Genomic DNA, 12,756 nt, shown 5'->3' on the forward strand with positions numbered 1-12,756 from the left:
GGAGAGTGAATGGAATACCTCTTAAAGTCGCTGCTTACGGACTCTAGATGGATGGAAGTATTAAGGTCCCACTTAACATTTTATTGCTTATTATGCAGATCCAATTATCCCTCCTACCCTACACCTCATAAAACATTCTTTCTTTCTTCCTGCCTTTTTTTTGCCATACATACTTTTGGGTACAGTGTGCTTTCCCTCCCTGCCAATGGAAGAGGACCTTGTCCCATCAGGTTGCTTGAAATCTTGAACAAATTGCTTAAGAACTCCATTCATTATTCAAAAAAATGGATCCAGTTTCACTAGTTTGCCAAAAAGCTTAATTCTTATTTAGTTTCCTCCAATAATTAGACAGATCAATGATATGCATTATGCTTCAGGTCATGGCAAATTAGGCAAGCCATAAACACTACTCATGTAGATAAAGGTTGGTGATAAACTTTGTGCAGTTTAACAATGAAGCATGATAGCTTTTTTTTCATTCAATACTTATTACATTTAAGGCTTTATAAAAACATAGGGGCTTAGGTATTACCCAGAAATAGTGAAAATATATATTCAATGGGAACAAATTTAAGAAATATAATAGATTGTGATGTCTCTTTTTTGTATTCTGCTTTCAATTCTGGATGGACAGTTTAGAAGTAATTTCTGGCTAATTAAATGGGAATGATTCATAACTTTTAATGTGTGTCGAAATCAGAGGTTTTTTTAATGTTATCTGTAAGGTAATTATAAATTTAAATAAAATAAGCTTTTAAAGTGTAGGCTTTTCTTCTGCAATATTTAGCAATATGGAGAGATTGGACAAGCTTGGATTTAGCAAGAAAGAGAGGTTGGGTGAATTTTCTCTGTGCTGTTGGAGGGGCAGACTGATGGAAGTTTATATGAGAGGCATAGATAGGATATATAGTCATTCTTTTTCCCTGGGTTGAAATATCAAATACCAGAGAGCAAAGTGTTAAGGTGTGGGTGTAGAGGAGATTTGCAAGACAATTTATATTTCACAGAGGGTGGTAGATGCTGGGAACACAGTGGCAAGTAAGAATATTTCATGGATGTTCTTTTCATTCCATGAGCAAAAATTTAAATTTCATGGAGTTTTCATAGTTAAAAAGTATCTTAATTTGGTTTCAGTATTCATACCCCCAAGGCAAGAGTATAATACTCAATCCAAACTGCAGAGCTTTTAACGTGTAATTTAGTACATCTGTATGTATGCTGACAGTGTTACATAGTTAGATGTGCTTTCCTTTTATGGAAATTAAATAGAGCATGCATATATTTATGTAGAGTATTTGCTTAAAATATGTGACTGATCTGACATTTATGCTTCAAGTGATATCATAGGAAGAATAAATTATCTCATTTTTCATGGGTGTAGGAGAATATAATTTGCTTGAGAAGTTGTGAGAAGTATTTTTTCCTGTAAGTTCTTCATCACAGATATTTTCGGATGTGTAAGTATCTTAGGTTCCATAATACTATTGAAATAAGGGAACCCTTTTAGAAGATTTCTGGAAAATAAATATTGTAACTAACTGAAAATTTTGATGCTTACTTTTCCATAAAATATAATCTTGTGAGAAGATGGATCATTGTGACTTCAACAAACAAGTATAATGTGATTTTTTATTTTGTTTCAACTTCAGATTCCTGGTTTCCAAGCACCACAGGGAATTGCTATTGACTGGGTTGCTGAAAATATCTACTGGACAGATTCTTTCAAAAACGTCATTTACGTGGCAAAGATTAATGGACAGAAGTACAAAAAACTTGTATCCGGAATGATGGACAAACCTTGTGCTATTGCTGTTGATCCCAGCAGAGGGTATGGTGCTGTTTTTTTTTAATTTACTGTGAACTGTAAAAACTGAATTCAGAAAACAAAGTTGTGTGCTCATCACAATGATTATTAAAATTATCCAGCTATCAACTTGACAAGTTCAAAATGACCTTGGTATAGAGCTAAAATTACCCATTGAACAATAATATAAAATACATAGAGATAAATACTAGAAGTCTGAAATAAGGCAGAAATTACTGAGAAAGGATTAAGCTGCTTCTGAAAAAGAATGGGTAATTAATTTTTGAGTGTTTTTATTTTAGTATTTGGTGGCTATGATGACAGTTTTGCCACAATTCATCTGTGGTGAAAGGTCAGCCTCTGAAATCCAATGTCTGTATCATGGAGTAGGCCATGTTTTGGGAAGGGAAATCTTGTAACTATGAAACTTGATATAGGTTCTACAGCCTTGATGCAGTTTCAAGAATCGTGCTCAAAATCTTGGCATGTTGCCATTGTCAGGGATTGAGAGTGTCAGCCCTGTTCCAAACCATTTTCACACACTATCCTTGGAACGATTTCAGCCACTGGAATCTGATCTTTAGGTTCACTGTAAATGGAAAGCTCATCCTATCTTTCCCTGCTTCAGGTCCCCACACAAGATCTGTTTTTGAATGTAATAGTCAAACATTTTTATGCTTACAGTAGTATTTCCTCTATGCTGTGTGTGTTAGGATCAGAGATAACTGGTGAAGTGTCTTTGGAATGGGATGCAATTTCGAACAAGACCTCAGCCTTTCCCGGTTAGCCCAGTTTATATACAATAATGTCTCTACCTAAAGTAATGGATCTGCCTCTACCATCTCTAATATACCTGCCTCTACCATCTCTAATATACCTGCCTCTACCATCTCTAATGTACCTGTCTTTACCATCTCAAATTTACCTGCCTCTACCATCTCTACTGTACTTGCCTCTACTCGTGGTAGTGCTTTCCATCCACTTATCACTTTCTGTGTAAGAAAATACCACCAATTGCATCTCGCCTATACATTAATCCAATTATCTTAAACGTATGTTCTCTCATTTTAACTATTGCCACCATGGAATAAGAAGCACTAGCAGTCCACTCTATCTATGCCTCTTATCATCTTATACCCCTCTGTCAAGTCTCCTCTCATCCTCCTTCACTCCAAAGAGAATAGCCCTAGTTTGCTCAACCTTTTCTTATAAGACATGATATCTAATCCAGAAGCATCCTACTAAATCTCCTCTGCACCGTGTCTAAAACTTCCACGTCATTCCTATAATAAGGCAACCAGAACTGAACAAAATACCCCTCATGGTTCTTGAACTGAGTCTCCGATTAATGAAGGCTAGCACACCCCAAGCCTTCATATTCACCCTATCAACTTGGTGTGGCAATTTTAAGGGATCTAAGGACTTGGCCTCCAGATCCCCCTGTTGCTCCACATTGCTAAGAGCCTGCCATTAACATTGAAACTGCCTTCAATTTCAACTTTCTACATTGTACCAGATGAAACTGCATCTGCCACTTCTCAACCCAGCTCTACATCTGGTCAATGTCTTATTGTCTCACCGACCTGCACTCAGCCCATAACCCTCCATTCTTTTCCTGTCCATATAGCAGTCCAATTTAACTTTAAACGACAACATCGAACTTGCCTCAACCACTTCTGCTGGAAGCTCGCTCCACACAGCTACCACCCTCTGAGTAAAGAAGTTTCCCCTCATGTTACCCTAAACTTTTGTCCTTTAACTCACAACTCATGTCCTTTTGTTTGAATCTCCCCCACTCTCAATGGAAAAAGCCTATCCACGTCAACTCTATCTATCCCCCTCATAATTTTAAATACCTCTATCAAGTCCCCCCTCAACCTTCTACACTCCAAAGAATAAAGACCCAACTTGTTCACCCTTTCTCTGTAACTTAGGTGATGAAACGCAGGTAACATTCTAGTAAATCTTCTCTGTACTCTCTCTATTTTGTTGACATCCTTCCTGTAATTGGGTGACCAAAACTGTACACAATACTCCAAACTTAGCCTCACCAACGCCTTGTACAATTTCAACATTACATCCCAACTCCTATACTCTATGCTCTGATTTATAAAGGCCAGCATACCAAAAGTTTTCTTCACCACCCTATCCACATGCGATTCCACCTTCAGAAAACTATGCACCATTATTTCTAGATCCCTTTGTTCTACTGCATTCTTCCATGCCCTACCATTTACCATGTATGTCCTATTTTGATTATTCCTACCAAATGTAGCACCTCACACTTATCAGCATTAAACTCCATCTGCCATCTTTCAGCCCACTCTTCTAACTGGCCTAAATCTCTCTGCAAGCTTTGAAAATCTACTTCTTTATCCACAACTCCACCTATCTTAGTATCATCTGCATACTTACTCATTCAACTTACCACCCCATCATCCAGATCATTAATATATATGACAAATAACATTGGACCCAGTACAGATCCCTGAGGCACACCGCCATGCACTGGCCTCCAATCTGACAAACACTTATCCACCACTACTCTCTGGCATCTCCCATCCAGCCACTGCTGAATCCATTTTTCTACTTCAATATTAATAACTAACAATTTAACCTTCTGTGTGGGACCTTGTCAAAGGCCTTACTGAAGTCCATACAGACAACATCCACTGCTTTATCCTGGTTAATATTCCTAGTAAACTCTTCAAAAAATTCAATAAGATTTGTCAAGCATGACCTTCCACGCACAAATCCATGTTGACTGTTCCTTATCAGACCCTGTCTATCCAGATAATTATATATACCATCTCTAAGAGTACTTTCCATCAATTTACCCACTACTGACATCAAACTCACAGGCCAATAATTGCTAGGTTTACTCTTAGAACCCTTTTTAAACAATGGAACAACATGAGCAATACGCCAATCCTCCAGTACCATCCCCGTTACTAATGACATTTGAAATATTTCTGTCAGAACCCCTGCTATTTCCACGCTAACTTCCCTCAAGGTCCAAGGGAATATCCTGTCTGGACCCAGAGACTTATCCATTTTTATATTCCTTAAAAGCTCCAGTACTTTGTCTTCTTTAAACATTATAGTTTCCAAAACTTCCCTACCTGTTTCCCTTATCTTACACAATTCAATATCCTTCTCCTTTGTGAATACCGAACAAAAGAAATTATTCAGAATCTCCCCCATCTCTTTTGGCTCCACACATAGCTGTCCACTCTGATTCTCTAAGGGACCAATTTTATCCCTCACTATCTTTTTGCTATTAATATAACGGTAGAAACCCTTGGGATTCATTTTCGCCTTACTTGCCAAAGCAACCTCGTATCTTCTTTTAGCTTTTCTAATTTCTTTCTTAAGATTCTTTTTACATTCTTTATATTCCTCGAGCACCTCATTTACTCCATGCTGCCTATATTTACTGATGATAACTCTCTTTTTCCGAACCAAGTTTCCAATATCCCTTGAAAACCATGGCTCTCTCAAACTTTTAACCTTTCCTCTCAACCTAACAGGAACATAAAGATTTTGTACTCTCAAAATTTCATCTTTAAATGACCTCAATTTCTCTGTTACCTTCTTCACATAAAACAAATTGATCCAATCCATTCCTTCTAAATCCTTTCGCATCTCCTCAAAGTTAGCCTTTCTCCAATCAAAAATCTCAATCCTGGGTCCAAACTTATCCTCCTCCATAATTATATTGAAACTAATAGCATTGTGATCACTGGACCCGAAGTGCTCCCCAACATTAACCTCCATCACCTGACCTATTTCATTCCCTAATAGGAGATCCAACACTGCCCCTTCTCTCATTTATTCTATGTTTATTCATTGCCCCTTTTATGTATTTCTACAAAAAAACTATCCTGCACACATTTTACAAACTCCAAACTCCAAACCATCCAGCCCTTTTACAGTCTGGGCTTCCCAGTCTATGTGTGGAAAATTAAAATCTCCCACAATCACAACTTTGTGCTTACTACATATATCTGCTATCTCCTTACAAATTTGCTCCTCCAATTCTCGCTCCCCATTTGGTAGTCTATAATACACCCCCATAAGAGTTACTACACCTTTCCCATTCCTCAATTCCACCCAAATAGCCTCCCTAAATGAACCCTCTAATCTATCCTTCCAGAGCACCGCTGTAACATTTTCTCTGACAAGCAATGCAACAGCTCCCCCTCTTGTCCCTACGATTCTACCACACCTGAAGCAATTAAATCCAGGAATATTTAGTTGCCAATCACACTCCTCCTGTAACCATGTTTCACTAATAGCTACAACATCATACAAACGTTTGTACTTCCAGGTATCAATCCATGCTTTAAGCTCATCCACCTTTCTTATAATGCTCCTAGCATTAAAATAAATGCACTTAAGAAATTTTCCACCTCTTACTCTCTGTTTATCAGCAATGGTGCAAACAAACTTTACTAATTTCTCTTTCTTCCTTCTTCCCTACATATATTCCTACACTCTGTTTCTCCTTCCCCCTTGAATCTAGTCTAAATCCACTGGAGCTTCTCTAGCAAACCTACCTGCAAGAATATTTGTCCCCCTCCAGTTCAGATGTAGACCGTCCCACCAGAACAGGTCCCACTTTCCCTGGAAAACTGCCCAATTATTTATAATTCTGAAGCCCTCCCTCCTGCACCATGTCTTCTGCCACGTGTTGATCTGTGCTATCTTACTATTTCTAAACCTGCCTGCACGTGGCACTGGTAGCAATCCTGAGATTGCTATCCTGGAAGTCCTGTCCTTTAACTTGGAGCCTAACTCCCTAAACTCACCTTTCAGGACCTTCTCACTCTTCCTACCCTTGTCATTGGTCCCTACATGGACCATGACATCCGGCTGCTAGCCACCCCCGCCGAGAATTCTGAGAATTCGATCCGAGATATCGTGGACCTTGGCACCAGGGAGGCAACAGACCATCCAGGATTCTCGATCTCTTCCACAGAACCTCTTATCTGTCCCCCTAACTATTGAATCCCCTATCACTGCTGCTTTCCTCTTTCCCCTCCTTCCCTTCTGAGTTGAGGGTCCCATCTCGGTGCCAGAGACGCAACCACTGCAACTTGCCCCTAGTAGTTCATCCCCATCAACAGTATGCAAAACGATGTATTATTATTGATGGGAATGGCCACAGGGGTGCTCTGTTCATTCTGTCTATTCCCCTTCCCTCTCCTGACAGTTACCCAGCTACCTGTCTCCTGACTCTTAGGGGTGACTAACTCCCTGTAACTCCTCTCTATTTCTGCCTCTGCCTCCCGAATGATCCGAAGTTCATCCAGCTCCAGCTCCAGTTCCCCAACTCGGTTTGTCAGGAGCTGCAGCTGGATGCACCTTTCGCAGGTGTAGTCATCAGGGACAATTGTGCTCGCCCTGATTTCCCACATCCTGCAAACGGAGCACTCACCTGCCCTCACTGCTACCTCCATTTCCTACTCTTAAGGTAATTAGATTTATTAAAGGAACTTACCCGGCCTTACCTCACTTGGAGTGAAGCTCTTCCTCAGCCTCTGCTCGCCGAAGCCTCAGGAGCCAAAGCTTTCCTAGTCTGTCTCCCACTACTCCCACAGCCTCTATGTTATCCACAACATCATCATCCTTTGTAATCTGCAAATTTCCTAACCCATCCTCTGCTTCCTCATCATTTATAAAAAATAATAAAGTGCAGGAATTCCTGAACAGATCCCTGTGGAACACCAATATTCATGGATCTCCAAGCAGAATGCGTTGTATCTACCACCATCCTTTGCCTTCTGTGGGTACACCAATTGTGAATTCATGCAAACAAGTTTCCTTGGATCTCATGCTTCCTGACTTTCTGAATTAGCCTACTATGGGAATTTTGTCAAATATTGTACTAAAACGCATATGCACCACATCCACTGCTCTACCTTTGTCAATTTGTTTTGTCACTTCCTCAAAAAAGTCACCTTGGCTCATGAGTCATTAACTGTCCCACACAAAGCATGCAGACTATCCCTCATCAGAGCATGCTTCTCCAAATGCTTCTAAATCCCATCTCTAAGAACCATTTCCATTAATTTCCCCACATCTGATATAATCCTCACTCATGTATAATTCCCTGGAATATCTATACTACCTATCTTGAACAAAGGAAAAACATTTTCCTTCCTCCAATCTTCCGGTACTACTCCTGTGGCCAGTGAAGATACAAAGATCAACACCAATGGTACAGCAATCTCTTGCTTCCCATTGTAGTTACAGCCAAGAGTATAGGATATACCTAAGTTATAGGATCTATCCTAATGTTTATCAAAAGTTCCAACAATCCTCTTTCTTAATGTCGACATGTTCCATATTAGCCTGTTCTATAACAATCTCACTTTTGTCAGGGTCCCTCTCACTGGTGAATACAAAGCAAAGTATTAATTAAAGACTAATAAATTAATTAGTCCTGACGAAGGGTCTCGGCCTGAAACGTCGACTGCGCCTCCTCCTATAGATGCTGCTTGGCCTGCTGCGTTCACCAGCAACTTTGATGTATGTTTATTAATTAAAGACCTCTCCTACCTCCTCCAATTGCAGCCATATGTTTCCCCTCTTATCACATATCAGTCCTACCCTCACTCTAGTCATCCTCCTGTTCTTCACAAATGTGTAGGATGCCTCAGGGTTTTCCATAATCCTTCCCACCAAGATCATCTCATATTCCAACTGGCTCTCCTAAATCCCTTCTTAATCTTCATCATAATGTTTCTTATACCCTGTCACTCTTAAGATGCCTGTCATATCTTTGCTTCCTAAACCATAAGTGTGCTTCTTTCTTCCTCTTGACTAAATGTTCCACTTAGCTTGTCAACTATGTTTTGTTTTACTATACTAACCTTTCTCTGCCTCAACAGAACAAACCTATCCCCATAATTCCATGCAAATTTTTCCAAAATGAGCTCCACATTTCCATTGTCTGTTTCCCTGAGAAAATCTATTCCCAATTTATGCTTGAAGATCCTCCCCCAACTGAATACTTTACCACTGGATCTGCTCCTATCCATGTCCAAAGTTGTGATAAAAGGTAGGGAGTTGTGGTCTCTGTCTCTGATCTGTCACCTGACCAGCTTCATTGACTAGTACAAAATCCAGGAGGGTCTTTCCTCTTATCGACTTGTCCACATTTTGTGTCAAAAGTCCTCCCTGGATTCACCAGGCAAATTCTGCCCCATCTAAACTTCATGTACGAAGGAAATGTCAATCAATATTAGGGAAGTTGAAGTCACCCATGATAACAATCATTTTATTTTTGCACCTTTCCTAATTAGCTTAATAATCTGGTCATTGGTGTCCCAATGGCTATTGGGAGTCTTATAAAATGCTCGCAACAGACGGATTGCTCCCTTCCTGTTGCTGACTTCTGTCTACACTGGCCCAGTTGACAATTTCTCTATGATGACCTCTCTTTCTGCAGCTGTGATGCTATCCCTGATTAGCAATGCACTCCCACATCTCTTACATTCCTCTCAGTTCCTTTTGAAACATCTGAACACGAGCACATCCAAAATCCCTTCCTGCCCTTGTGGCAGTGAATCAGAATCAGGTTTAATATCACTGCCATATGTCATGAAAATCGTTGTTTTGTGGCAACAGTGCATGGCAATACATATTTTAACAACCATAAATTACATAAGAAATATATAGAAAAACTTACATTATGTAAGTAATGTAAAGAGAGAGCAAAAAAATAGTGAGGTTGTGCTCATGGGTTCACTGTCCATTCAGACCTCTGATAGAAGAGTGTAAGAAGCTGTTCCTGAAATGTTGAGTGTGTGTCTTCAGACGACCTGTGATGGTAGCAATGTGAAGAGGGCATGTCCGAGGTAATGGGGATCTTTAGTGATGGATGCTGCCTTCTTGAAGCATTACCTTTTGAAGATGCCCTGATGCTGGGGAGGCTAGTGCTGGCTGAGATTACAACTTTTTGAAACTTTTTCCAATCCTGTGTAGTAGCCCCTCCATACCAGACAATGACACAATCAGGAAGAATACTCTCCATGGAACAAGTGTAGAAATTTGGGAGAGTATTTGTTGACATACCAATTCTCCTCAAACTCCTAATCAATATAGCCACTTTCTTTATTTTGTTTAATTTGTTGCACCCAGGTTAGATCTTCAGAGAAGTTGACACCCAGGAACTTGAAATTGATCACCCTTTTCACTGCTGCTCCCATGATGAGGACTGGTGCATGTTCCCTCGATTTCTCCTTCCTGAAGTCCAGAATCAATCCCTTGATCTTACTGATGTTGAGTGCAAGTTTGTTTTGCAACATCACTCAACCAGCTGATCTATCTTGCCCCTGTTCGCTTCCTTGTCACCGTCTGAAATTCTGCCGAAGTTCTATCATTGGCAGATTTATAGATGCCACTTGAGCTATAGAGACAGTGGAGCACTGGGCTAAGCACACATCCTTGAGGTGCACCAGTGTTGATTATCAGTGAGAAGATGTTATTTCCAATCTGCACTGACTGTGGTCTCCTGGTGAGGTCATCAAGGAACTAGTTGCTAAGGGAGATACACAGGCCCAGGTTTTGGAGTTTGTTGATTAGAACTGAGGGTATGATTGTGCTGAACGCTGAGCTGTAATCAATAAAACAGCATCCTGATATAGGTAAACACGAGGAAATCTGCAGATGCTGGAATTTCAAGCAACACACATTAAAGTTGCTGGTGAATGCAGCAGGCCAGTCAGCATCTCTAGGAAGAGGTACAGTCGACGTTTCGGGCCGAGACCCTTTGTCAGGACTAACTGAAAGAAGAGCTAGTAAGAGATTTGAAAGTGGGAGGGGGAGGGGGAGATACAATATGATAAGAGAAGACAGGAGGGGGAGGGATGGAGCCAAGAGCTAGACAGGTGATTGGCAAAAGGGATATGAGAGGATCATGGGACAGAAGGCCTAGGGAGAAAGAAAGGGGGGGATGCCCAGAGGATGGGCAAGGGGTATAGTGAGAGGGACGGAGGGAGAAAAAAGAGAGACAGAAAAAGAATGTGTGTATATAAATAAATAAATAAATAACGAATAGGGTACAACATATAATTCTCTGTAACTTCCGCCACCTCCAACGGGATCCTACCACTAAGCACATCTTTCCCTCCCCCCCACCCGCTTTACGCAGTGATTGCTCCCTACGCGACTCCCTTGTCCATTCTTCCCCCGCCACCCCTCCCCACTGATCTCCCTCCTGGCACTTATCCTTGTAAGTGGAACAAGTGCTACACATGCCCTTACACTTCCTCCCTCACCACCATTCAGGGCCTCAGGCAGTCCTTCCAGGTGAGGCGACACTTCACCTGTGAGTCAGCTGGGCTGATATACTGCGTCCGGTACTCCCCATGCGGCCTTCTATATTTTGGCGAGACCCGACGCAGACGGGGAGATTGTTTTGCTGAACACCTACACTCTGTCCACCAGAGAAAGCAGGATCTCCCAGTGGCCACACATTTTAATTCCACGTCCCATTCTCATTCTGATATGTCTATCCATGGCCTCCTCTACTGTAAAGATGAAGCCACACTCAGGTTGGAGAAACACCACCTTATATTCCATCTGGGTAGCCTCTAACCTGATGGCATGAACATAGACTTCTTAAACTTCCGTTAATGCCCCACCTCCCCCTCGTACCCCATCCGTTATTTATTTATTTATTTATATACACACATTCTTTTTCTCTCTCTCCTTTTTCTCCCTCTGTCCCTCTCACTATATCCCTTGCCCATTCTCTGGACTTCCCCCTCCCTCCTTTCTTTCTCCCTAGGCCTCCCGTCCCATGATCCTCTCATATCCCTTTTGCCAATCAACTCTCCAGCTCTTGGCTCCATCCCTCCCCCTCCTGTCTTCTCTTATCATTTTGGATCTCCCCCTCCCCCTCCCATTTTCAAATCTCTTACTAGCTCTTCTTTCAGTTAGTCCTGACAAAGGGTCTCGGCCTGAAACGTCGACTCTACCTCTTCCTAGAGATGCTGCCTGGCCTGCTGCGTTCACCAGCAACTTTTATATATGTTTCCTGATATAGGTATTACTATTGTCCACATGATCCAAGGCCCAGTGGAGAGCCACTGAGATTGCATCCACTGTAGACTTCAGTGGCGATAAGCAAATTGCAGTGGGTCCAGGTCCTTGCTTAGACAGGAGATGATTCTGACCATGACCAACCTCTCAAAGCCCATTCATCACAGTAGATGTGGGTACGACTGGACAATAGTCATTTCGGAAGTTCACCCTGCTCCTATCGGACAGCAATGATGCATATATCAGGATGCTCTTTATTGACTACAGCTCAGCATTCAACACTATCATCCCCTCAAAACTAATCAATAAGCTCCAAAATCTTGGCCTCAGTAACATCTTGTACAATTGAATCTTCGATTTCCTTACTTGCCAATCCCAGTAAGTTTATATTGGCAGCAAATCTCCCCCATGTTCTTTATCAGCACAGGTGCACCACAAAGCTGTGCTCTACTGCCTTTACATTTATGACTGTGTGGCTAAGCACAGCCATATGCCATATTCAAGTTTGCTGACCACACCACTGCCATAGGTCGAATAAAAGGTGATGAATCAGCATATAGACTGGAAATATGACTGAGTATTGTCATAACAACAACCTCTTACTGAATGTCAGCAAGACCAAGGAGCTGAATATTGACTTTGGGGAATGGAAACCAGAGGTCCATGAGCCAGTCCTCATTGGGAGATCAGAGGTGGAGAAGGTCATCATCTTTAAATTCCTCTGTGTTATTATTACAGAGGACCTATCCTGGGCCCAATATGGAAATACAATTACGAAGAATATATAAGCAGAGAGTATATTGACTGGCTGTATTACAGCCTGGTATGGAGACAGCAATGCCCTTGAATAGAAAATTCCACAAAAATTACTAGGTATTTCTCAGTCCATCATCCGTAAA

The 12,756-nt window shown here is 41.2% G+C and overlaps 1 protein-coding gene across 3 annotated transcripts in view; it reads left to right on the forward strand.

Moving 5' to 3' along the window:
• LOC134346855 (low-density lipoprotein receptor-related protein 1-like) overlaps positions 1-12,756 on the forward strand; it is a 2,119,020-nt gene that overhangs the window by 2,029,393 nt on the left and 76,871 nt on the right. For all 3 annotated transcript variants that reach the window (XM_063048628.1, XM_063048629.1, XM_063048630.1), the window contains one exon: positions 1,650-1,828. In XM_063048628.1, coding sequence (XP_062904698.1) covers positions 1,650-1,828 — 179 coding nt within the window. The remainder of the gene's footprint in view (positions 1-1,649; positions 1,829-12,756) is intronic.

The sequence above is a fragment of the Mobula hypostoma genome, chromosome 5 (genome assembly GCF_963921235.1).
Source record: "Mobula hypostoma chromosome 5, sMobHyp1.1, whole genome shotgun sequence".
Taxonomy (NCBI): Eukaryota; Metazoa; Chordata; class Chondrichthyes; order Myliobatiformes; family Myliobatidae; genus Mobula; species Mobula hypostoma.